This window comes from Diprion similis, chromosome 3 (genome assembly GCF_021155765.1).
Source record: "Diprion similis isolate iyDipSimi1 chromosome 3, iyDipSimi1.1, whole genome shotgun sequence".
In the NCBI taxonomy this organism is placed as follows: domain Eukaryota; kingdom Metazoa; phylum Arthropoda; class Insecta; order Hymenoptera; family Diprionidae; genus Diprion; species Diprion similis.
In genome coordinates, this window is record NC_060107.1 from 9,964,170 (window position 1) to 9,992,120 (window position 27,951).

The 27,951-nt window shown below is 40.8% G+C and overlaps 1 protein-coding gene across 5 annotated transcripts; it reads right to left on the reverse strand.

Annotated features, from left to right (window-relative positions):
• Positions 1-290: 290 nt before the first annotated feature.
• On the reverse strand, positions 291-27,948 carry LOC124404230 (calmodulin-binding transcription activator 1). Of its 5 annotated transcripts, none has more exons than XM_046878197.1 (14): positions 27,626-27,948; positions 20,246-20,968; positions 14,212-14,303; positions 8,147-8,335; positions 7,577-7,975; positions 6,772-7,479; positions 6,375-6,710; positions 5,955-6,202; positions 5,101-5,294; positions 4,845-4,961; positions 3,749-3,906; positions 2,951-3,420; positions 1,988-2,143; positions 291-549 (listed from the first exon to the last, which is right to left on the reverse strand). In XM_046878197.1, exons 2-14 carry the CDS (start codon positions 20,829-20,831, stop codon positions 378-380), a joined length of 3,825 nt encoding a protein of 1,274 aa, XP_046734153.1. In that variant the 5' UTR covers positions 20,832-20,968; positions 27,626-27,948; the 3' UTR covers positions 291-377. The 5 variants fall into 5 exon arrangements, with proteins under 5 accessions (XP_046734153.1, XP_046734157.1, XP_046734155.1 ...); XM_046878201.1 differs by lacking the exons at positions 20,246-20,968; positions 27,626-27,948 and adding exons at positions 1,363-1,387; positions 15,197-16,003; XM_046878199.1 differs by lacking the exons at positions 20,246-20,968; positions 27,626-27,948 and adding an exon at positions 15,197-16,003 and having other exon boundaries at positions 2,975-3,420.
• Positions 27,949-27,951: the final 3 nt, after the last annotated feature.

Here is a 27,951-nt window from a genome sequence, read left to right on the forward strand (position 1 = left end):
CGCAACACACTCTTGTTTTGTAAAGAATCGTGTGCACCAAGGAGGCAACGATTTTTCGTGACCAAGTTCGTCTCTTTGTAAGACAATATACGATTTTTTTACTCAATTTTTCCTTCCCTCTCTCTCTTTTTCTCTGTCTTTGATTTGCGTTATTATATTTTAAAAGGCGGAACCAGCCAAGACACGCCACTGTTCACCGCGAGGGTAATAATATTGCGATCGTATCAATTATCGACATAGTAAATAGCGTTTGACAACGTTAAGTTTGTTTTTCCCTTTCTTTTCTCCTTTTTATACCTCGTGCCGTTTACCTAGCCAGTAAAACAGAAATACCTAAACACGGTGGCATTGCTTCTGGTTAAAACCGGCACCCGATGCTACCGATGGCAAGGATGAACGATGTTTGGTTGCTGGGTGGCATCGTGGTTCGCGGCTGCTAGGCTGGCCCCTGGGCTAGATGAGGGCGAGTTTTGGAGGGCAACAGCCCCCTGTGAAGTGTGTCCCGGCTGCCTCGCGCTCGCGTTTGCGACGGCCCTGGCGCTCTGCAGTCTGGAGAAACGAAATTATTCGGTAAAGGAAAAAAAAAAAAAATTTAGCGAATTGAAAAATTGAGTCTATCTGTGATTTTTTCTAATCGTTAACGGGGAATTTTTAAAACGGCATGCAACTGATTTTTAATTGTATCCTTAAGAAAGGGTGAGAGAAAGATGTTGGGAGACTAGACAATAGGAGGGACATAATATCGAATTTTCGAAAACGTCAGAATATATTTTTTACAATTCTGAAAAATGGAAAGTCGAAGTATAAGAAAATCAAAATACGGAAAGGTTAAGTATACATAGAATACCAAATTTTTATTTGTTCCGAAGATTTCATATTTTGACTTTTGGATATTTCAATTTACCATATTTCCAAATTCTATCGAATAGATTATCACGTTTTTAAATATTCGATATTCAGACACTGCTAGTTCTAATCATTCTACATTTTTAATCGCACCCTTTCCCAACCGCAACTTTCAGGGTTGAACCTCAAAGAATACATTCTCGAAATTTCGGGGCTTACCCTCAACTTGAAAGCCCGGACTCAAAACTTGATAGTTACACCCAACTATTTTAAAGGAGAAACTCTCATCTTTGAAAATACACCCTAAGCATTACGGGGTTAGTCCTGAATTTGAGATTTTTTCTGTAAGGATACTGATATTTTACTCCAGACTTTGATAAGCTTAGGAATTTTTTTTTTCTAATCAAATTTTACATATTTATTGTGAGAAATTCTGAAATTGAGTGCATTACATTCTTTCCAAAAGTACAGATTTCGTTTTTCATCACTATGCGTCGGTTGCATTATTATACTCACCGGTCGCGACTCGTCCCATGACAAGCTGCATTGACACACACACACACAACCGTTATTTCATTGGAATATTTAAAGTAGTTAAATCTTACCCGAGAATTTTTAGATTTTTCGTGCCACCCACCAACTAACGGAGCTTTTTCGTACCTTCCTAAGACACCATTCAAATGTCTTCCGCTTCAAGCCGATCCCGTACGAATCGGCAGTAGAAAAAATGATCTCTGTCATCGACTCATCCTTAATTTTACAGTTTTTAAGTCAACTCAAACGACACGGTTTATATATCTTCGATCATTTTTTAGTCACGTAAGAAAAAAAAACTCTCTCGAACTGATCAACTGTACATTGTTGTTTAACAATCACAGCTGTAGAATCAGATCCGTTAATTGTAGGAGCATAAAAAATATCACGGGAAAAAAGTGACGCGCAAACATATATGTATACAAGAAGATGAAAGGTGCTGTACGTTACAATGTTTCGTATGATAAGGATTGCGTTTAATTTATAAAAAATTGAGTAGAAGAAACAATAGACAACAGTCAGTGATTACTGGTTTGTGCTCGTTGAGACATCTAGGGTGCCCACTAGTTGGACGTTTAGGCCTAAATTTCAGTGTCTATCCGCTTACTTGATTTTGGATTGCCTCATGAACTGCTGAATTTTTCTGGCGGCTTGATGGGCGGCCTGTTGGTAAGCGGCTTGTTGTCGTGAGCTGGAAGACCCAGGACGAGCCCGGTAGTTGCGGTAGTTACTCTGGATAACTAACGCTGCTCGAGTTGCTTGTCTAAAAATAAAGTGAAAGAATCGTAATGCGAGGAAAGGGGACTATGTACTTGAAAATCGTTATCATGACAATAGAAAGATTTTTGTCACAAGAACAGGTGCAAAAAGTGTTCAATTCATAAAAGTCTGGCTCGAGTTGGACTTGAATCAAAAAATCGGTGCTTGATGTGATGAAAAAAAAATTCAAACCAAGTTGAGCTGTTGGAAACTTTATGGATATCGCATTAAACTTAGCTGTTTTTTGCTCGGTTATTAAGTTGATTGTAAAATTCAGAGTTGAAGAAATTTCAAAAACTGTTTCGTACATTGAAAAAAATCAGCAATCTTAACCGAGGAGCCATTCACTTGGAAATCAAACGAATGATTTTAGTTCATCAACGTTGTTTCCAAGTGATTTTCAATGGTTTTTGAGTTTTCCAGGTGATTCTCAATGACTTCCGGACGGCAGAGAATCATTGGAAATCACCTAGAGCTCTGGGAAATTATTGGAAACCACTTGGTAAACTGGAAATTACGGAAAGCAGGACATGATCAGATAGAAATCAATAGGTTCCAAAGATTTCCTTCGTTTACCGCGCGATTTCTTTAACGTCAAGTGATTCGCAACGATGTTCAACGATTTGATATATCTTGATTGCAGATTTCTCATCACTTCAAGAAATCTTAAGGCATTTTGAGTTCCTTTTTATTTCCATCTGCTGAATTTCTCAATTCCTTCAGTAACTGGCCCCTCGATCTTGACACGAATCTCGCAACGGTCTCTCGGTGTAGAATTGTGTTGTGAAAAAATATGACATCTTGATCGCACCTGTAATAAGCGTACTGTTTATACCGTCGATAGTACTGCTGTATGAGTACGGCAGCGTGTCGTTCGGCTTCTTCCTGGCGTTGGCGTCCCTTGTAGCTGCGATAAGCCTTCTGGATCATTCGAGCGGCTTGATAAAGTTCGCGTTGTTCCCGGTCGGAGAGTGTCAATCTGCTCAAATCGGCCTCACTGTCACCCCCACCACCGCCGCAAACACCCCCGCCCAAAACTACGTTACGATCACCATTTTCGTAACCGTAACGAGCGTTGTGACCATTCCCACCGTCCAGCTGGAGCTGGAGTTGGAGGAATTCGCAAAAATCCGCAGTCGTCGGTGGCGGCGAGGGCGAGTCTGGCGTCAGACAACTGCTCGATGGACTCGAGGGACTGGCATCAGCGTCAACGTCTGACACTGATGCCGCTCCCCCGCCGCAGTCCCGATACGAATCGAACAGTTCGCCCGAATCCAGAGGCTGAAATTAAACCGATGTCAACCAGGTGATCGAAAGTGGAAAAAGCTACGCCATTTTCTTTTTGCAAACGGGATTAAAACGCAGGTTCACAGGATGTCTACCATATAGGTTTCTTAGGGAGACATTTGTCACAGATAGAATAAAAAATTGATACACAAGAAAATAAATATGCGAGCCTTGTACGATGATTGTTTGGAATTACACTTCTCAAATTATGTGACAGTTTGTGTGCACCGTTCTTTGTATAAACGATTAAACGTTGATTAAGGAAACTAAAACGAATTTTCATATGCGATTTAACTATGCTTTTGTTTGGATTTTAAGTCACCATTTGCTCCATCAAGGCATCTTCCAATGGTGTTAACGGCGGAGGCGGTGACGGGGGTGAAGATGGCGAGGGAGGTTCTCCATCACCGCGTTTTATTCGTTCTGGAAGCGCTGCGATTATCTGTTCTGCCAAGGTCAGTACTTTGGCATCTTCCTCCCCTGGAAATAATAATCATTGGGAAATGCGGACGTGACCGATATAGCTCAAAGAGAAAGAATATACACGTATGTATGATATGTTGTACACTATATGGACATCGCTGAAACCACATCAATCACAACGTACAATCAAAGCCATCGCATTATTTCGTTTGGTATGAATATATAATAACGGCTATACACAGTAAACAAAGAGTTTTCTCGTGTTATAAGGCCGGCCCTTGAGCGAAGGAACGTTACAGGCTGAACATAGCAAAAGCGTCCTTATAACGTGAGTTACCCGTACATATATTGTACCAGAAAGGTTGTTGCTAATGTTCAGTTCGTATGCACTAAGAGCCTGATTGATGAAACGATGCTGGATGCTTTTTGTGAAACGTGAAATATGAAGCATAGTACGAATGAGTTCAACACTAGGAACGCAGCCTTTCTGGTACCAAAGTTTGTGATGAATATGCATAATAAGAAGGGTGGTGTGAGTTAATTTGTTATATAATAGACGACATGGGAAACATGTAAATATAACTTGTTACACACAAACGATATATAGTATATCCAAGAACAGTTACCAAGGCCAAGCAACACCAACACCCAACACTGCTAAGAAACTGCAATAGTTAGAAGGTTAGGAGTCGTGATTGTTAATGAACAATATACATATATATATATATATATATATATATAACATAATGTTAGATAATGACGTAAAGTTGTTGCAGGATAGCACGTCATAGTATTTGTCTAACTCTATGTGACGCAGCCGAGAAACAGATAGAAATACCAATGTGCGTATACACTCACGTATAATATTCATCTAGGAAGAAGAGTATTGTCTAGTACTTTATGTAAGAAGGTGTTTCTCATACATTCAGAAAGTAGACGACAGTGTTACAAGAGACAGACAAACAGACAGAAGGAGATACGAGGATGGTACGGACCTACAGTCTCTTGGGGGTTGGGAGCACTAGGAGTACTCTCCATTCTCTGTTGGCCAAGGCTCAACGATGTTTCGTCTTCTTGCAACAACTCCATGTTGTCCAACAGCGGTGAGCCACCTGTGTTTCATCGACAATCATCCCCTTAATACACGATGCACATACGGAATCTTTCCCCTCGCTAAACCGACGCGAGTGTACAGTCTACTTTTCCCTTTTAACGGTATAAACTATTACTTGACATTGGCTGGGAACTTACATAGCGCTAAATCAAGGCCACTGTCTTGGGAAGGTCTCCTAGGGCTCGCTGGACGCAAAAAAAGCCCTTCGTCCTGCCTCCGTGCTTCTAACTGATTCAACTCTTCCGCTATCATCGAATGACCGTTTCCCGATGCTATCTCAGTCGCGCTTCTACCTCGATTGTCTTTCACTCGTAACGCCATCGCGTTCCACCTATTTTTTAAAAATGATTTTATTCTTGTCCCCGTGAACAGCTATATCATGTCATTCATTATTATAATCCCATACAGTACAGGTTTATGGTTAAAACTTTAGCCACAATTATATGATGCACATTTCAACAAGTTTATTAGCAAATGTTATGTAACATTTAGAATTTTTCACTGCAAGCATTTTAATGGTTGAACGGAAAACAGCTCAAATTTACGACGCATGTAGATGCAAGATGGACTTGAAGTTTCAAGATTTACTGATTCTGTTTCACCCTTCACATACGCGCAACGATACTTGGAGATGTAATTAAGTAGAAGTAGAATCTTTAGGTAACCTTCTTAAATCTGAAACTTTTCAACTCCTGCTTGCAAGTTGAAATCATCTTCGATCTACGATTGAAAATTTTCTGATGCACCAACATCGGTCTTCCATATCAATATAAAAAACTGAAGAAACGAGCACGGACGAATTGTTATTCAACCAGAAAATCTCCAATTTCACAATGTACATACATAATAACACCAAAGTTAGATCTCTTTAACACACTTGTGCTGTATGGGGTCATGTTTAATCGTTAAAGAACACGACGTGGGTATTAAGTGACACATTAAGGTTGTGTTTTCTTTCCTTATCAATTCAGATGCTATAGTACATACATACCTGTACAGTATTCTAGCTGTGTCAGCATGTCCAGCAGCGCAAGCCCAGGCAAGTGGCGTGAGTCCGCTTCCATCCTGCCGAAGAGCATCGACTTCCGCGTCCAGTACGGTGCTGGGATTTTCAGCCCTCCAATGAAGGAGAGCACAAGCCAGTCTGGAGTAACCCAACCCAGCAGCCAAGTGCAGAAGAGTCGGTCCACCGGACTGCAGAGGCTCAGCGCCGACCTGCCAAGGCCGCGCTACAGCGTCCTAAAGCAAGTAAGAAAGGTGGCTACTTGAGGGTTGCTGGTACATTTTGGATCCAGACCTTCCAACTGCCCATGGGTTTTCAAAAATAGCAAAATTGGTTCGTTATCCGTTATTTTCTAGTAGCTCAAGAACTTCTTGAGCTTTCAACTTGTTTGGGCTTGGTTTCACGCACCTGGCAATAGGCGACGAGCCGTTCCTCGAAGTGGGCTGCTGGTGAGGGAGGACCAGGACCTTGGAGACGGGCTTCGACGTCGGCCAGCCTGTCTAGGAGGGCGCGTTCGGGACTTGGCTCGGCTGTTGGTGCACGCCGATACTCAAATGCAACGCTGTCAGAGACAACGAAACCATCACAGGCTACTTGAAGGGAGGCCAGACCAGGAGCGTGCGCTGGACATCGACAACGCAGTACCCCAGGTTGCACCAGACAGGCCTCTACTGGTTCGGCGTCGAACAAGACCGAGTAAGATTGAGAGCCACTAGCACCCGTCCATGGTCCAGCGACTAATACCTAATCGCGAGATGAGTTAGTCGTTTTTTGTACTCCAGGAAGGTGAGTATTGTATATTTACCTTCACACCACCCTCTGTGTAACTCCATTCAGGACTGTATTCGGCGATGTGAGCTGTGTTCGGATGACAGTTCGCATCGCTGTCTGACCTGCCTCTTTCAATGGCTTTTGCTTGCTCGGTTTCAAAGTCGTGGAGCTCTGGTAGATCGCCAAACACGTCAAAGGCGTCTAAATTGACGAGAACGTCGTCTGAGGAATCGATGAAATCCATTGGATTGATAATGTTGTCGTCAGCTGGAGAGGGCGACGGAGCAGGAGGCACCATGTTCGCCGACAACGTCCGTTGAATGTCTTCCTGACTGAGGTCCAAGGTTTCGGCAAAATCTGTCACCACCGAACTGGACGCTGGCAGTGTTTGAGTGCTCGACCTTTGCATGCTATCCTGATTATCCAATTCGTGCTGAGTCTGCTGCTCCCTGTCGACGCTCGTCTGCTGGACTATTTGCTGCTCCGTAACTTGCCTCATCTCAATTCGCTGATTCTGCTGCTGCTGTTGTTGTTGTTGTTGCTGCTGCTGCTGCTGTTGCTGTTGCTGATGGTAGGGCTGACTGTTTAGAATCAAGAGGCCACCTCCTCCTTGGATTTGCTGTAAACTCAGAACCAGGGGTGCTGGCTGTTGGTTCTGGGTGGAATGGGAATGTCGCGAGTATACCCTAGGTGCGTTCGGTGCTGTGGAAGAAGGCTGCTGACCCCCCGTTGTGGAAGTAACCTTGCAGATCATCATTTTTGTCGGTAAAACAATCAGGTCAAAGGTACCTCGAGTGCTTCTCATGACGTTACAATGAATATATCGACAACTAACTAACCTGATTGTCGGGCGTTAGTCTTCTGGGAGCGAGCTGAGCTCCACCAGTCGACGGGGTGTTGGATGCTCTTTGTCTGTCGAGGAGCTGAGTGACGATCATGTCAACCGGGTGATTAGAATGCTGCGTCGCGTTCGGATCGTCATAGTCCACGTCTCCACCGAGGAACATTGGCCTCAGCTGAGAAGCGAGTTCATCCCGGGTCCATTCTTTCTTGTCCGGCGGTAATGCGAGGCACGGTGGTAACGCGGCTAGTTTTGCATCTCCGTCCGGATAAGGGACGTTCAAATAGTGAACAAGAACAACGTCCGGATTTTGTAACAGCCAATAACATCTCCGATGAAAGGTTGGCAGGATAGCCGAGTGAACGTAACAACCGTATATACATTCGACTCCCTGAACCTGCACGTCGTTCGAAAGTCAATTTCATGAAGCATTTCAGTCAACACCGACAGTGAACAGTGTCACTTGGCAATGATAAACTCACCTAGATCTCAAGCAGATGAGCTCAATTCAACTAACACTGTCTATTGTCGGCGCCATCTATTCAACGCACCCGAGTCTATTATCTACCTTTAGCTTCATGTGATCCTCGCGAGTTGTCTTCCCGTCTTTTCGTTTCTTCCAGCAATAACCATCTCGCCGATATCGTACCTTCTTCCGTGAATATAACAGCATCGATCCACTTCTTGGGCGAACTTTTACCTCTCGACTCTGCCATTCCGCGTGCCTTTGAAAACTTATCAAAATGGCAGCGATTTCCTGAAATACAGACATATTTTCAACCCCGTTAAGAGTGGGGATCGCTAGCTTTTATCAGGCGTGGTTTCAAGCTTAGATCAATACTCTTGTTGGTATTTAACGCGGAAGGCTTGGGAACAGTTAAAGCCCGAAGGAGTCACGTCGAAGAATCCGCGTTCTCAAATTTGCCCCCCAATGCCCGATCAACAATCACGAGGTTGTCATTTGTACACGTCCTGATCAAGATCCATGAATCAAATTCATTGGACTCCGATGGCAGTGCTAGTGGGGTTCTGGACTAACACCAGTCATTTAACCTTTCTACTAGTCAGGTTCATCGGGTTAAATTTTAGTCACTAATGGGAGACGTACCCTGAGAGGGTCCCAAGACCAAATCGTTATATATTTGACTTCAAAAACGTTACGGTGGATATTGGATGTGTAAATGACGAGGCAGAATGCCGCGAATTAACGGAACGAGTAATCTCTGGTATGAGGAGTACGGGCTGCTTTTGTTGAAATCGTTAACTCACATGCATAAACACAAGCACGTGGTGCCGTGTCGACCTAGTGTCGTATGGTTCATATGTAACGGGCATACCAACGGGTTTCGCGAACGCTATGTAAAGAGCCGGGTATTGATTGGCGCCCGGAAGGCAAGGCAGCGCAATTCTAGGCGACGAGGGTGAGGCACGGGGTAAAGTTGGGTGAAGTTGATTCGCGATTTCCACGCGAACGTGACGAGCGCCATCTCACGGGGCGTTATCATCATCCCCTTGATCGTTATCGGTGTACAAGCAGCGTTACTTTGTTAGAAATTTTTACCACAAGTATGATAGTGTAGTATAACCGCAAAAATAGTTTATGCTTCAAAATTATTCCAACCGATTTTTTTTCTGTTACGATTTCAAATAAAAAATTGTGGGGAACACTTACATTTTGAAATAATTTATTTCGTCTTTTAGGAATACCATCTTCGAGAACAATCCTAAATCTTTAGATTTCAGTTGAACCGTCTCAAAAAAAAACAAAAAACAAATGTCTAGTGAATAGGCGAAAAACTTTGTTTGGATCTTCAAAGAAGCCGAAATTGATGAATTTTTGGATAAAATCAGTTAAGGAAACTATTATAAAGACTTGACGTTTGTTTACTGCACAAGAGCATATTTCTTCAGGCGGGTTTTAAAGTCAAGAGAACCGCGAAAATCCCCCACCGCCATTATTCAATCCAAGAGAGCTTCAAGTCCGACTTGCAGGCCGTATATTTCCATAAATTCAATATCACGTAGACGCTGTCTCGAAGAGGGATCATCTCAAGGAAGTAGATATGCAAACTCCCTCCAAAGAGAATCTACAATTCGGCTTTGGTGGTGCCTTACACCTATGTGACACTGTTTTCAAACCAGCTACAGTATCGATTGGTTATGTAGATTGCTAACCAGCTATCGCGTTACTTCTTCGCACGCTATAAATACTCGGTTTCCGCCTATATTTGAGCACGAAAATTAAGGACCACATAACACGGAAAACAGTTGACGGATACAAATTGTTGAAAAGAAAATAAAGTAGAGATTCATATTTACAGATCTCATATTGCAAGTTTATCACGATAAGTTTGACGGTACAATCTCACATTATGAGCAGATTGTTGATCTAATTCAAATTTATGTCATTTATTTTTATCTCCGGACGAAAAATACGACCAATCGTATAACTCATGCGAGAAAAATCTTGTTTCGAAACTGGTCCGTCGACTTTAAAAGATTTATTAAAAATAGCTAATTTTCAAAAACACACGTAATAATATTGTCTTTTGCACATTCCGAGATGTGGAAAATACGTGAAAATAAAAATTAACCTTCTGAGTAACGTGTGCACAGTACGATATGCTTATTTTACTGACCACCAAAAAGTCGGATCAGTTTCGTTGATGAAATAAACCTCAAGCCAAGGCCATATATCACAGTCCATTTATTAATAAAGTATAAAATTGAACCAGCGATAGTCAGTCCGGGGAGACTATTAGTTGGCAAGGCTGGGAGGAACGGGCGGTTAGTCGGTGGCCTTTGGGGGTGGTTATTCGAGGGCCGGGACGGCCTCACCTTTATCTTCCGGCAGGGCGAACTCGTTGGGCGATGGGGCTGCAGATATAAATATTCCCCAGGGTGGCAGGGGCGGCTGGTAGCAGAAGGGACAGGTTGGATGGGGTCGGGAAACGCGGAGCAGGGAGACAGATAGGTGAACCCGACATGCATGCACCCCGGCTCAATCCCTTGGCACCCTTTCCCCGCATGCACATACACGAGTGTTGGTACAATAACGTTGCAGTGATTTACAATCGCTTAATTGATCATTTGCATTCTGGCAGCCCGCTCCGTGCGGCTCGGTTTGGCCGTCAGTGCTGCCACCCCCGCCCCCATTCGCGAAAGAGGTCATAGAGTGTATAGCTTGGGGGGGAGGCTCATGGTAACACGACTAGTTAGCTTGTGTAGGGTGACGTTTACCCGGTTCATGATGCAAGGGTGGATTACATCCACAGACAGTTATGTAGTGCGCGGATTTGCAATGGTGTGCAACTATTTAACACACCTCTGGCACACGTCGTGTCAATGCCGGTTAGACGATATCAAAAAGATTGAAGTAAGTAACGTTGACGTCACGAAACATCAGCAAAAAATTTAATGACTTTGAAAAAGGCTTCGCTTTTTAAAGGTATGGGTTTGTTTGGTCCAGTATGGTTTACTGAATTTTGGAGAATTCTAATGATGCGAAGCAAGGATTTTTCTTGAACATACATCGCTACAGTGACGTTACCAACTTCCATCACATCGATACCAGGAGGCAGCTTTGGCCGTGTGTAAGAGGCCGAAATATCTCCAACTTGAGTCAAACTACTACTGAGTGGAGCCGATTGCTCGGTACACGCAAGACCGATTGATCGTGCTTAAGGTGCTGTATAGTACCTACTTTGGGAGGGAGTCTCCTCAGCAGGCCGAGAGGTTCCAGACTGAATTTTAAAACACTTCCGAATTCCGAATTCCGGCCTCGCACGATCACGGCAGTCGCTCTGAAGCTGGCTACGGAATTTTTGCTGCTTTGCTAACCTATTTCAAACGTGCCTTTTTTCCCTTCGTCTTTCTTCGTTTTTTGACATTAGTGTTGTTCGTTTTGTTCGATTTTTAGGGTCACAGAACTCCCATCGGCAACGGTTACTGGTTACGGTTTTTTATGTAGACTCGTCATCCCCTATACGTTGAAAATTTAAACCCTTTCAGACTATTGACAAGTCAACGGTCTTCAGAGATGCACGTCACAAGACTGATAGCCGTCAAATCGTTTCAACAAAAGTGAGAAAAGTAACTTTCAGACCTAAAAAAGTTGACAGAAAGTAACCCTGTTATAAAACAAGTAACTAATAGTGAGATAAGTGACTGACTATCGGTACTTTTACTACATCCAAGGTATTGTAAGTGAATTTTGTGGTACGAAAAGGCCTGCGAAGTAGCAAAAGATTACCGTGTGATACGCTATCAGCTCTTGTTCGACAACAGGAAGTAATGCAGCGATTACACAATTACATTTTTCACAGCGTGAGCAGCGGCGACGATTCACGAAGGACAAGTATTTTCCCATGACTAATTGTAAGCGTGTGGTGTGGATACCATCAATTACTATTGTTGAGTAATTAACGATGACTTTAATCAAGTATTCCTACCGCAAACAGGAAAGGGTAAACCGCACTCGTTAGGTAACGTGATAATGAAATAGACCACGACTACAGTTATCCGCTGGTCCAGAATCCACGACCCTGCATCCAATATGCTACATACGTTGGTAAACGTGATGGGATACCCAGTCGATCCACAATCACCAGCGCTTGGCTTATAATCCTCGACTGAGTCATTAACGTGACATCGTCCGTGCAGCATCGAGTTAAGCCAGCAATCCCATTACCGGTGTCATAAAACCGCGGCTAAAACAAATTCCCGGTCCTGACTAAACCTGCAGGTCGAAAAACCCGCAGGTACTGTATATGTGGAACACCCCAATGGTCCATCGATATTATGGATTTGAAATGGTCCCTCCAATTTCTGAACCCGTACCAATTCGAATCAATTCCTCGTCAGCTGTCAAGATCCTAATGAATCATGCTATAATACATTTTACGGTTCGAGATATGTGTTAGACTACTTCTAAGCAGGTCATAACACTGCGATTAACGATTTTACAATGACCAGGAATTTGCTTTGGGTCTGCTTCGTTCGGACGTTCATGGAAGATTGTTTTTTAATATTTACAATATTTTTGGTATCTTCAGATACCGTTTAAGAAAAAAAGATATGTGCTATTCCATATTTCACCATTATGACGGTGTCTTGAAACCATTATAGAACTTATAGCCTTAAGTGATCAGAAATTATTACAGCTACCACGTTCCACGAAAGATTTACTAGCAATTTATGGGACAAAATCAATTTTAAAAGCTTCTCTTCGATCTAGTGGAATTACAAGCAGTATTTTTCGGAGCTGGTGAACGGGGAGATTTATTTTTTCACGTTTCACTCTATCCTAGCTGTTGTACGCGAGTGTGCACGGAGGTATGGATATCAATTTTAAACTCTCGTCTGGAATAACAAGTCGATGGTATTGATTCTGTGAGAGCATTTATGCCGCGCTTAAGTAAATATTGTTCTTCACAATCTTGTTTGTCGTTTTTCGTGCTTTCCGCATTTATTCTCTGAAAGGTGTTTGCGAATCGTCTATTCAAGCTCATTTCAATCCAACTTGTAAATTCTTAAACTTCCTTATTTAGATTGAAGTGAACTTAACCACTAAATTTTCGAAGTTGCGAGAGATGTGATCCTTGAATGGGTGAAATAGTTTTGTAAAAAGACGATAATTTTTCGGTACCCGTTGGGTATATGAGCCTCACAAAAACGAAGCCAAGGTAACAATCGGTTGAGATAATTAACGAACCATAATTAAAGAGTCATAATTCATAGCCGAGCGTGACACTGCATGCAAAAATACCGCCAAAGTCCTCCCGACTAATTAGGTAATAATTTATGTGTATTTTACCGTTGATATAAAGAATTATGTCAGAAACTCGGTTACCGCGTGCGCAGAAACATACAATACCTAAAAGTTAATTGAAAAGCAAGTCAACCGTACAAAAACAAGCAAGGAATGAATCAGGTAGCAGTTTGAATCCAAGACTTTATAATTAATGTCAGTATCGTCCGTCGACTGTCAAAGAATAAAAATTTCGAAACAACCGTCTGTTAATCCTATGCTATATACATATATAAGAACACAACTGTGTCAGTGAAACTTTTGAACAACTAATTAACGGCAAAAATAACCTGCGAGACTCGGAGGCTATAAGGTTATCGGCCAGAACGTTTATATCTGGAATGAATTCGTCCTTCCCGCACGAGTTCCGACGGGATCGCGTGGTCCTACCCCTTCAGGGTAACGCGACGTCCAGGATTCATCGGATACACGGCCACACGTGCATGCAATGCCAGCCCTGAACGGGCCGAGAAGCAAAGGGTCTAGGCGCGTGTGCTCAGTTCCGTTAAGCTTAGCTACTCTTCTCCACTATTGATCGGGGGTGGGTGGTGGGCACCAGGAGTTACCGGGGGCGGAAAGCGGCCGGGTTGGGGCTGCCGGAGGCCAACCAGCCAGCCGGGGTCACCGAGGAACACCGGAGCAGGCATAGTCGTCGGCTGCTTTACGGTGTTTCCGAATTCCATGAAGAAGGACATGGTACCGTGTGTTCGATGAACCCAGACCTGGGTCTGGATGCGAACCAGCACCCCGTTTTGCATTTGGATGGTGATCAACCATCCAGGCAACTGACTGGATGACCGTTTATCAATTGGCTAAAGACTCACCTCGTTAGTGTTCCATCGATGCCTCTGTGTCGGAAAGTGCTCGGCCCTGGGCAGGGTCTCTAAGTTCTCTGGTAGTTTTATCGGGTCGCCGTCTTTCCATGATGACGACAGTCACATGTGGGACAAAAATTAATGGTACTTTGTTAGAAATCCATGCCGTTTTTTATTGCTAGTCGCAGTAATGTTCAGTAATGGATTCCCAGTGGCTCACTATTCTTTTGGAATCAAAATTGAGACATTTTTTTCCATTTTTAGTGTCAAAGACTAGCGACGGAAGTGACGGGAGAAACAAACGATACGTTGATTATAGACGCAAGAATTCCTTAAAAAGAAAGCTAGTTTCAGATTTGGTTTAAACATAATAGCAAGCCACTGGGAACTCGTTAATGAATACTACTTTACATCGGTCGAAAAAATCGCTGAACAGAGAGACGACTATGAGCTATACTATTATCTTATATAAGTTGCATTCTTTTCATGTCGTCTATGGCTCACACACAGCACGTGTGTACTTCGAACTCGTAATCAGCTTATAGGCAGCTGATAAATAATCGCGCTGGAAACGACTTCTCGTACTATACTGAACTGTGTCAATGCCAGGAACTTGAGAGGACGGCGTTGCTTCGGTGTGTTATCGTTGATATCAACCGGACTTATCACGGAGTGGCTCAAGTCATTTCTCGAATATTCATCAAAGCGGGAATACCTCATCTGACAACCATGTGCAACTTGTTCAAGGTGTACAGGCTCCTAGCTCACCGTTAGTTTGACATTTTATTTCAACAGATTTATTTCTAAAATAGCAGTGTGAATAAACGTCTCGAGAGCTCTAAGAACACCAACTTCTTAAACCAAAAGGTATTATCGCTTTGCAACGCTTCATGCCTGAACGTAAATAATTTTTTCACAGTAATGACCTTAAGGTACGTGTAAGTATTAAACAAAAATTCGTACTAAAACTACTGTACATGGAAAAACGACTCACTCGGGGCAAGTGGCGTTGGGTAGGTGCCATGATAGACCGCACGCGTGTTCGCGTGATTGTATCCCGCCATCGTTCACAACCTCTTGTATCACTCGGATAATATAATTATCTAACGTGAATGTAGACAGATGGACACGTTATCTGACTGTGGTCAACGATATGCTAGTGTTGTTCGTTGTTATTACTATTGTTGTTACTTTTATTATTTATGTTTTACTTTCTCTGGTCTGAACTCGCAGGGCAGAAGTCAAAAGCGATGTGTGGATGTCAAAAGGAATTGCTTTTCAAGAGCAAAAGTACTTTATTCAATGATTATTGTAGTATTTTGAACGTACACGGAAATCGATGCACAATCGCGATGATGTACCGCGATAGGATATCAAAGATGGTTACTTTTTTTTTTTTTTTTTTTTGTTTTCTTTATCTTCTTGAAAAGGATTCGTACAAAGAGCTCACGTGGTGTGACCCAAGAAAATGATTAAAGATCGTGGTGAGAAGAGAAGTTAGTGCGTTAATTTCCACCAAGTTTAATTGGCGGTACAAGTATGATCCAGTGATTGTAGGTGATTGTTGACAAACGGGACAACGAAGAACTTTGTCATATACTCAAGGATGACACTTCGAGGTAATAATTTTATTATTATTATTATTACTATTATTATCAATATTATTACTATTACTGAACCGCAGAATATCCCAATAATATTGTGCACAGCCACTCAAATCGATTGATAAAAAAATTCATAAATATAAGTGGAGTTATTATATAACTATAATATTATCGTTCGATTTTGAATCGAGATTTTTTTTTTTTTTTTTTTTTTTTTTTTTTCTTATTTCGCCAAAAGTCAAGAGTCAAGACGTCTCAAACTAAGTTTTTAGTGCAGTGTTTAGCTTAGCAATTAGTAGCAATTAGCGCGCACGTGGCGTATATACTCCCAGTGCACGTGGTTCAGGACGCTAAGTCGATTGTTATCCAATCTCTTTTGTAGCTTTAATGTCTGTACTATTATTGTTATTATTATTGTTATTATAAATATTATTGTTATTACTATATTATACGTATAATATAAAAAATTAAAGCCCTGATTATATACGATTATTATTATTAATTTTATTGTTTTAAAATTCTTTTTTTTTTTTTTATTATCTCGTCTCCCAACTATTTTTCTCAACGATCTTTCCTCCAACTCTTCAAATACGGTTTTCCCCCTTATTCTTTGTCAGCAGGGCACAAAGGTATATAAGTACGTACAATTGATACGTCTTTTCGACGGTTCGGAACTTTATTTTCCTTATATACTAAGTTACAACACTGAACCCGTCCCGCGGTAGGACAAAACAATGTAAGGGTCACACATATTAAATGAAAAATTGCATTTGCTTGCGATTTACGTTTAAGTTTGTTTATTTGGTGTGTTGGTTGATTATTTTTCTGCTTTTGTTTTATTTGTTTTCTTTTGCTTCTGTTTTATGCGTAGGTAATTATTTGGTTAGTTAGTGAGTTTTGTTAATCAGTTAATCGTAGTGTTTCGTTGTTGAGAATTTTTGAGAAAATAATGAATTTGCGTTTTCCTTCTATTCCTTTTGTCTTGTATTTTGTTAGTATTTAAATTTTTCGATTAAATTTTTTTCATTTCAAAATTTTACGCGATTAAACATTACACGGTTATAATTTTCTTTTCTTTTGTTTCTGTTTCAAATTCTTCTTCTGTATGTGTGTTTTTCCTTCTATTTTTTAATTCTTTTTTTACTGGAGTGGATTTGGATATAGTTGCGTAGTGGTGGTTTTGATTTTTATTACTTTACTTCTTTTTAAACGTTTTTAGTGATTTCTTGTTTTTTTTTTTTATGATTTTTTTTTTTATTGTTGTTGTTGTTGTTTCGCTTTATTACAGTAGAGTAAGGAGTGTTATTTACAAATTGTTAATAAAATAGTTTTGAATAAGTTTGTGTTTGGCCCTGCTTGTCTGCTCCCGAGCGGCGGGAGCCGCAGAGTGAGCCTCCTCTTGTCTCCTACCTCTTGCCCTCTTCTTCCTCGCTTCCTACTCCCCTCGTCCGCCCCTCCCACGTCCACCCTCCGTCCTCGAATCCCGTGGCTCTTCGTTCTCCCGCGCGCAACCAGCAGCCCCTCTTTCCTAAACATCCTATAGATGGTACCTAACCCTGTGGCCGCTCGGCGCGGCGCTCGCGCACTTTACATCCCTCGCTGCCATCCCTTACAAGGTACCACCCGGGTGTGCTCGTGCTCCACTCGATCTCTCCACATGAACGCGTACATACATGCATATTGCATACACACGACGAACAGACACGTGGCTCACGCGTCGGGCTGCATTGCAATTCGAGGGAATGGTGCCGCCACCTTACATTGACCCCATATAGCGACGAATTTATCGCTTAGAAAAGACGAGCAGATGGGGAGGGGGTGGAATTCTAGGGACAAGAATCCGGGAGCGACAAAACGGGAACCAATGCGAGAATTACGGAAACGATGTTTATTCGTGGATAATTTGGTTTTCTCTTTGAAGAGGAATACTTTAGTTCTTTTTTTACGACACCGTTTCTTAGGAGAGGGGTAATCATTTTTTTTAAAGAATAACCTCGCCGTATAATAACCTAGCGCGGCGATAAATTTCCCAGTCTCGTACATCATGCAAAGTTTGAAAGTCGTCGGGGAAGTAGGTCACGTGTCAAAAGCCCACGTTTTCTATACCTACGCGTGTATATAGAAAGCTTCTCTTTGGATCTGCAAGGCTCTAGAAGGGTGTCAAAGTTGTTTGGCTATTTTTCCTCCATTGACCTCTCCTCGTGTTCTCCTTATTTCTGTGTTTAATTTTTTTTGTTCCTTGTGGCTTTTTTATTTCAATTTGTTCTTCTTTTCTTTCCTTTTTCCAGCTTCTCCCTGGATACCAAGCTCGTAAATTACTGACGACCAACAGCAGCAACCCGCTGCTACCCTTTGGCTTTAAATAGAAACTTGGCAACGGTTCTTTCAACTAGCTGTCTGTCTCTATCTCTGTCTCATCTTTCTTTCTCTTCTCACCTAACTATCCTCACTTCCTTCCTACCTTCCTTCCTTCCGTCCTTCCTTCCTATACCAGCTTGCACTTACACGTGAATCCCAGGGGTGTTAGGCGTTAGCGTTACACGAGACATTCAGGCTAAGACAATCAATAAGATTGCCACCCCCGCTGGCTGTGCCGGTACCCGGAGAACGGTGGGAAGATACTTTCAGGTTACGCAACCCTCGGAGTCGTGTAAGGTACACGGACACCTGGACACCCCAGGTTGTGTATAACGCCTATTTTACATTTTACATTTAGGCCAATCATTAAGAACCGTTTCGGAAATTAGAATCGCTATTACGACGAGGCCCGTTTCTCCTTCGCCCAATATTTTCCACCCCCGGAGGAGGCCTCTCGGGGTCGCTCGAGGTCGGAGGGTCGGAGGTTGGACGGACTCGTGCAGGGTCGAGGGTCGATATCAAGCGAGCCAGTCAGTCACGGATATAGTTACCTAAGGGTTGCTGCCAGGCTTAGCTTAGCCTGGACGCCGCCCTGGTGGCCGCCACCCGAACCATCCGCCAGCATTTACCTACCCTACACCTAAAATCCCGATTCCAACGGCTTGTTTCCCCCCGATCCAGGCACGGCTACACGACGGCTTACCTACGTCTGACAAAAATCATCAAAAGCGAGAGATTTTTTGTGTTACTAATTTTTAGACTCTTTCACTTTCTTTCAATACTTTCAAGTCTTGAGACTATACTTATTTCAGAACTTCAAATAAATCTATAACGTGATATATCGATATACTTTCGATTTTTCGTACCATTTCATACAGTCTTCTTGATTTTGGGTGGATTTTCATTAGGAAATTTCGCAGTCTTGAATTCCCTTTCTTTTCTTTCAGACAAGTGAATTGCCGTAAACCATATCTTTAAAAAATTGGATGATTTACAAAATTATGTACGAGCCTATAAACACCTTGCATTCTACGATTTATTACCAACATATCTACCAGGTCATTGAAATGTATTCACTGAGCTGAGTTCTCACTGATGCATACTCATCTATTAATCCACTAATTCATTAACGCCACGTCTCCGCAGTTACAGTTGGAGCACCTCAGGGGGTGATTTGTAATACGTAGACGCAAGACGATACCTAAACAGCAGTTAATTTCGCAATTACAAATGCTGTACAGCGTCAGCATTATGGGTACAGTATCCGAGTCTGCATTATATGTACTTTAGTGTAAGTATACTATAGATTATTTTAGAAATGCTATGTTCACGTGTTTGCATACGACACACATGTTACCATTGCCAAAAAACAGTGCGTAGATCCTTGCTAGAGAATTTAGATATATAACAAAACTTTGAACAACTCTGACACCGGATATGCAACGCTGATCTGAGATCGACGCGATAATATCTTAACAAAAAGTAAGTATCGCTAAAGGAGTTCAAAATACAACTCAAAATGGTTGCTTCGCAATAAGCACAAACCTAAAGCATAGCTGTTGTGCTTCCCAAATGTTTTTTATCCAGAGTTCGATAACTTCTACTTACAGGTTTCTCAAAATCAAAACTGTTCTTCGCGCTGGTATCAGACGCTTTAAAATCGGCCAACTGCCTAAGCCCAGAAACGCCATAAATCGTACAGAATTCCCTCACAAGAAGTAATCCGAATCGTAGGATTATTCGTCACATGTCATATTCCGAATCAGCCAGAGGCTGGGGCTGATTTTGACCGGCCAAGGCTCTCGCCCGAGATTTGCCAAATTCGAGGAGTTTGGAAGCCAACACGTCGACAGGGGCACACATAAAAACGTCATGAAATTCTTATAAATTGGCAAAGAGCCGAGGCAGACCGAACCGGGTCTCCCCAAGGATTCGAATCGGTCTGCAGATCGAGGAATTGAGATAACGCGGAATCGATGCTGACAAGACGTCTGCCGTGTACGAATTTCCCCTGATCGTCGACAGCCGGTTGGAGTGAGAAACGCGTTCTCGAATCTAACGTACAAGAAGACAATCCTCACCAGAATTGGTCTCGGTGTCAGTTTTGACCTCGAGGCTGGTGTTCTCTTTGCTCAGTTTGCAGCCGGATTCGCCTCTTCCAACGTCCTCGTCACCGTTTCCAACGATCACCTTCGACGATCCCTCGTTCACCCTGTTATTGGCGTTGACGTTATTAACGTTGTTGTTATTATTGTTGTTGTTAATATTGTTGCCATTTCCCGACGAAGAGTTCTCCTTTGTGGCTCCAGAAATGGAGCCTCCGTCTGTCTGACTGTTGTTGTTACAGTTGCTGTTCACGGTGGTGCTGACGGAGGTTGGTTTACCGTTGTTATTTCCAACCTTGATCGCGTTCCGAGTGGCCTGTTGCAGGGCTGAGTGAAGGGCGCTCTGACTGACCGAGGCTGTCGTCGACGAGCTCGATGACGATCTCACAACCACTATTCTATTCTGATTCTGGTCGCTCGTTGACACTGTGACCGGTACCACAGTGTGATTCTGATGCGAAGCTGCACTCGACGTCGTCACGCTAGTCACGCCACCACCAAGGGACGTCTGTCTGATGACCAGGACGCTGCCCGCCGGCTCCAGCACCACCACCTGCCTCATTACCCGCAGACAGGCACTTCGCGTACCACCGTCCAAACGCCTTCGATCCTTTTGTTGGCACCCAACGTCTCGATCACCCTTTCCTGGTCAGAGTTGGCTCCTTGGAAGGCTACCTCAGCCACTCAATGACGCGTCTTCTACGGGCAAAACGAAAGTCAAGAGATATTATTTATGCAAGTTCATGGCGATAGTATTGGACCAAAAGGTACCTTTTCACCCTGTATATTTAACCTCTTCGCGAAGAGGTTAAACAAGGGAATCTAAGCCGCAAGACAGCCTTTTTTAGACGGCAACTTGAGAGCAATTTTTTTTTTTTTTTTTTGTTTGCTCTGTATTTTCTGTGTTTCGCTGCATTTGCTTTATTGTCGGAGAACCTCTTTATTTTTCAAAATCAATTAATTACTTCCCCTTTTGACTACCTTGTTTTCGGTCTGAAATAAAATGTGAATTCCATTCGATACGAATTATGTGAAAATAAATTACTTCCGTTCTATTACGTCAACTTCATCGACAGTTATTGTCACATAATTCGTATAGAATTGAACTCGCATTTTGTTTCGGATCGAAAACCAAGCAGCTGGAAAGTTAAAGCATTGATGAATATTACTGTACAGTAATGTTGATTAATGGGTTTCAAAACTGAAACGAGTCTTCTTTCTATAGCAATTTTATGAGTCTATGATCAACGTAGCGTTTCATCCTCCTGTCACTTGCGTCGCTACTCGTCGGCGTACAAAATCAACTTACTGTTAGAAAGGAAACTCGTTCCAATTTTGATTCGAAAAAAAAGTGGACCACTGGGAACCCATTAACCAACATTACTATACCTGAAGTTTTGATCCTGCATCAAACTTGATCAAAAGTTTTATAATAATAAAGTATTGGAGAGTAAATGAAACTTATGACGAGTTAATTGAGAACATGAGATGACGATGAACTTGAGGCTATAGATATTCTAATATAGTTATATATATTCCTTTATGGTCAGAACTCAGAATGAGAGAGTTCGAACCATCGCAACTGTGGATGCATGGGATCGTACATGGGTTGAGTTCCGTTTTACCGTTGAATTAATTCCAACTCGAATTTATAGGACAGAGATATAGTGAACCCATGTACCACTATGTAGGGCAAAGTATTTCTTAATCTAAACTTTATCTAGTATTCACTAGTTTTGCCAGAGTGAAAGGAAGCCTAACAAAACCAAAATTTATAACTTATGTTATAAGGAAAAAGTTTTAAACAAAGCTAACGAACTATACAAAGCTGCTAAGTAGCGTGCGAATAAAAATACTTATTTCGAGATTGGAATATAGTTTGTACATCAAAATGAAATTACTCTCATGGTAAACCCATTTCGGAGTACTTTCCTGGATTGAAGTGGACCATAGAAAAAGAGAACTGTTGTATAATCGTTATCTGAAGTATTCATAGCTGTCTCATCTGATGACGAATGAGGATTCTTTGTTTACATACTACGTCGATGGTAAACGAAAGATTAACGAAGAATGACGTCTAAAGCATAACTTCGCATGATGAAATACATTTCAACGCTGTCGAGTCATCTGACTTGCAAAGTTTTCTAGACTTAAATGCTTTAAGACTGTATGGTGCATCAAATTTGCCAACGGACACGAATCCTTCACCGAATCTGTTGCGCAAGCAGTTCGTATGAAAAAGAAACCCACTTAAAAATGCATAACTATATGTCAAAATTAGCATATAACATCATTTCCGTGCATGATAAATAACGTGAAGGAACGGCGCTTTGTGTGCGCTATAAGGATAAATCTCGCGTTATAAATCGTATGAGAAGAACGAACGAACGACGGCATAATAAGAGGGGGGAGGGAGGGGTAAATGAAATAACAAAAAGTCGATGCTGTAGTAATCTTCGTAACGCCACTGCAGGTCTTAGAACTCACCTGGGCGAAAGGGTAGAGAAACAATGAAACGAAGTTAGCAACATTGACATGAGATGAGGCTGACATCAGTGACGTTACCGTATCGAAACGTTGATTTTGCACCTTTAGAATAAGTCAAGAATTTGAATTTACAAAATCTGAGTTTTTTCATGCTTTATTAACGGTCAATTAAATTTCCGGTAATTCTCTGAAGTTGCAAAATAACGAGTTACTCTAAAGATCCATAATTTCAATAACGTTACAAACTTGAGCCTGAAAAAAAAAGATTAGCTATTTGCAAATTTTCGTACAATTTTTGTACCAAATAATACCGAACGTCTCAATTTCTGTAAAAATTCATAGATCTGTATAAAAAATTTCACCAGGGTAATACCGGCATTATTCAAACTGCTGTTGTAACGACACTTATTTCACGAGATTTTCTACTGTAATTGTAAAAAATGAAATTCTTCTCAGGCATGAGATAACGGATGTTATAGCAGGAAAATATTGAAGAATTCTGAAAAGTTCAGATTCTATTGGGGCGTTCTGAACCCCCGGTACTCATAAGCATAATACCCACCATCTTGGATTCGTGTTGTGAATACAGAGGAAGAAATGGTCGAGGGTGAAGTTAAGTCAGCTTTTTGGGGGAGGAAATTGACTTTTGCATTGATGCGGCAATGCTCGAGGAAGGATCAAAATCATTATTTATTCATATAATCAGTCGAGTGCGAATTAAACAATTAAAAACAGAGAGTGTAAGATACAATATAATATTAAACCATTTAGTTTTTTTTTGTTTAGTTCGAATAAATCTTACAAACACGATGCGCGTATAACTGTATTTGTAAAAAAGCCTCGTAAAAAAAATAATCGTCAAGCTTTAAAAATTCAGAGAAATTTCAGGTTTTTTAATAACGAATGACGTCACCAAATCAGTCACCACGTTTTGTGATTACTTGACACTATTTAAGGCTATACAGATAAATCTTCTAAATATGTATAATGCATTCTGAGGGAAAAAAAGTGTAGTCACTACAGGAAAAGAGTATTTTGTTTACATTGCTTGAATATATTTCCCTTTTTATATATCGAGGTAGACTGTAGATTATACATAATGGAAAATTGTTCGAGTACAATTAAGGTATAAATTATAAATGACCTGGTATCGATCGCTCGGATTTGGTTTGATAATTTTTTTAAATCCTGAAACATGTAGCAGGAATTAGCTGGTCACTGTATTGGGGTCAGCTATAGGTGTAACGACACGGTAAAATGAAACAAATTACTGCAGCACCAGCACCAGCAGCAGCAGCAGCGGTTAAACAACGAAATGGCGTCGCACTTCCCGTTTTAGTCACCGGTTAATTAATTAAACAATTAATTAATCAAATCATTTACATCCCGTCGTCAACCGAACAAATTGAACGACAGTGGAATATGCTAATTTCAACATTAAACGACGCCGCGGGGTGACTCACTCGTTAACGCTGTTTCCTTTTTTCCAACAAAATTAGGACGTTAGCAAGTCCCTTGTGAAAAGAATAATTGTAATCAATCGTGTCGTTTGAATCGTTTACGGGACATTTCACGTGAAATCGAATGCTTTTGCTTCTTCACCGTCATCTTAAATTTCTTAATTTTTTTTTTTAATAGTCTTTCGCTACTTTACATAGAAAATTGAAAATAAGTGGTTACTTCAAGGGTTTTATGCGATGATTTTTTAAACATGCACGTTTCTCGGTCAAATTGTATATTCTGCGTGAATTGTAGATCTTACGAAACTGTATGTTTTCTGCATCGGAATTTTTTCTCTGTACCAAAACAGTTTATTTGAAGAATTTGATTGACATTGTACATTGATCATTAAAGATGCAAAAAATTGTGGGAAAAATGTGTTTTTCTAGTAATTTTCATATTATTTAAAGGTTTTTTTTTTTTTTAGATTTAAATTCGAATACAGATGGGTCTTCAATTCTGAGAAACACATAAACGATTTTTAAAACTGATCTTTTCAATAGCCAGTCTTTTCGTAGGTCATAGAAAAGTGTGAAAAGAAATTATAGATATGATCAGAGACGGTGCGAATGAAAAAAGCGTACTACATCATATGGAATTCCTCATATAAATAAAAAATATTCACATGATTGTTGGCTGAGCAAAGACTGAAGTGTTAATCCCAGATTTATGGTCCCGAGGCGAAAACTTCTAACGATAACTTATCGCTTTTAACTACTCATGTTATAATCATGGAATCGTTGAAAGATTTACGCACCTATTTGGTATATATAATAATACACAATGCACGAGCTGTAAAATTTCTTGCTGTGAACAATTTGTCAAACATGAAATGAAAAATTTTTATTTACCCTATCTATCGATGCAGCGATATATACTTGTCGATATGGATTTCCGCGCTATAAGAAAAATCTCATTCGTTAGTTATAGTTACATTACATACCTCAGAAAAATCTAGTAAAATAGGTATCGACATTAAACCTAATGTATTAAAATTACTACATTTTTTCTAGTCAAATAAGGCTTTGACGTGAATATATCGGTTGATATCAATACTCGAAGAAAATAACGAGACATTATAAAACTATATTTTCCGGTTATCGATACAAAATAAAAAGTGATAATAATTAAGGACTTTGTACATCAGTAACCATGACTAGAAATTACTTAAGTTGGATTAAATACAAGCACTGTGAACATGGAAAGATGTTATAACGACGTGCAGTTTGGATATCTTCGGATCTAAACTTTTATCCAGAGCTTTTGTCTTCTGCTACTTCTCCTTAAACAACGAATGGCAATACCACGCATAGGAATGTAAGGTTTCATTCGATTATCAGATTACAAACTCAGTATCTAAATTCAAATTAAATCTACGGTGCAGTCGCCACCGAGAATATGACAGGCTTAGTGTCTCTCGGATATATAATTATTTATAGGTATAATACGTACATACATACGTTATACGGCATATGTTGCATATAGATAGAAAAATGAAGGATTTGCGAAACAATTTCAAGTTCGCCGAAGCATTCTATTCCCTCCCCTCCCCCCCCCCCCCCTGCCCCTCCTTACCGGAGAGAAAAAATTTAGCACACAACGCAAAATGTCAAATCTTTCTTCTATTTTTGACTCGGTGATGAAATTCTGTTCGAGTCATTAAAAACAGTTTTGAAAACCATGAACACGTTTCACGGTGTCGGTCGGATAATATGTGATATTTTTGTCTTTTAGTAGTTGCTACAATACGCGCATTGTAATATTATTACACCTGTACATATATTATACATATGTGCAACATATGTATGTATATTTATGTCTCTTAAAGAGTGGAAACGCGAAGGAGTATAAAAACAATTTTACCCGCAGGAATGCCAGCGTATAATTATTTGCTCATTCATAAATTAATTTGCTCTTATGTTTTGCATTTTTACTTTTATTCGTGTTTTTAAAATGTCATATTCATATCACGTATGTATCAAGGGGAAAGAAATCTTAGATTTCAAGATATAATGAATAATTCAAATTTACTAGATTTCAGACGACTTCGAAATAACAAATGCTCTTAATATATTTCTCATATTCTGTAACTTTTTGAAAAAAGCTTTCGCCATAACATGAACAAAAAACAATTGTACTTAATTGATTTTTACATTAGAGTTGATAAACGTTTGCGAAAACTTTCTCTGTTCAAACGATTCCCTTCTGGATAGAAATGAATATTCTGCAGATCAACGATACTGATTTAACTGGAAAAAAGTGTGACTCTCCAATTTTTTTATACATCACCATAGCGTGTTTTTCGTTATGACAAATTGAAACGAGTTTCTAAAAAGCCGAGTCGTTAATTAACACCCAAGTTGCATATTTCCTAAAATAATCACAAAGCGAGTGTAAAAAAAAAATGCGGATGTCGCTGGCAGATGTTGCATGACCTTTACCAGCTTTAAAGCTGATCGAAACATCGCGTTGGTTGTCCTAGTCGAAAGATTGCAATAACAATACACGATGTACAAGGCAAAAGGGGGGAAACCTTGCATAGTACAGGCTGACTTTTATTTGTTTTCAATAGGATTAGGGAGGAAAGTGCCTCGAGATAATAATAACAATTCCTATCGATACTAGGCTGTCCATAATAGCGTCATTCGCGGTCTGGAAAGCTGAATATTACAAGCTGACCAGATTTTACACGAATAATCGATCAAAGGTGAGTGGTGAAAATAATTTTCTAAATAGCTATTACGTGTCAGGGAACCGCGATATCGTGGTGTGCATATATCGATGTGTAAGAATGCCAGTGAATGTGTAACGACAACACAACACGAGAAGTCTCGTTACACTTTCACTTTATCGAATTGGCCGACAGCGCGGCGAAGAAAAGCGGAACAAAATATCGTCGCGATCAATCAAAAGGAAGAAATGACGATCGCAGATTGTGTGTAAAAAAAAAAATTCGCGGCAATATTTTAAAACGCAAACGGACGTACAAAATGTATAGACAAAGCGGGCGAATGTCTGGCTTAACTATAGAATTTAAAAAATCCGCTTGTTGATTCGAAAAGAGTCATAATGTAAACAATCAATCCACCCGGTATCTCGCAGTCTTTGAACACGACGGTCATTGTGTATACGCAGGTAAGAATACATACACACTTACGGCAAAGCGTGATAAAATAGCGTTCAATTTAGTGGTTGAATTCGGTGGATTTTACCGCTCTAACAAAGTGTACGACGGGAATTTCAGTTTTCTTGGAAGTTTAGCGATGAGGCGCAAACGCGAACGTTGATCACTTTTTTCCTAATGCGAATGGGGTGTTTGGAGAAAAAATATGGAAAGAAACGGTGGAAAAACGTTGAGAAATTACTCACCGTTTCCACTCTCTCCCGACTCCGAAATGACAGAAAGCAGCCCGTGCCAGCGAGGCTCATTTTTAAACGCCAATTCTCCTCGCCTGTACACCTCAAATCACTAACTTGACACAGCTTCAACACCAAGTCATAGTTGCACTTTCTTTTTCTTATGTGTTTTCAATTGTTCGCCACATTTTTCATCGAGAACGTATTTCATTATTCCGTATACGCGATAGCAAACTATTCCCGGGATCCATGACAGATGGAAACATGGTCGCATGCGCCGGAGATAGCAGAAACCATTCGTGATATTCAAACCCTGACGCTTGGATGTTGAAGGTTTG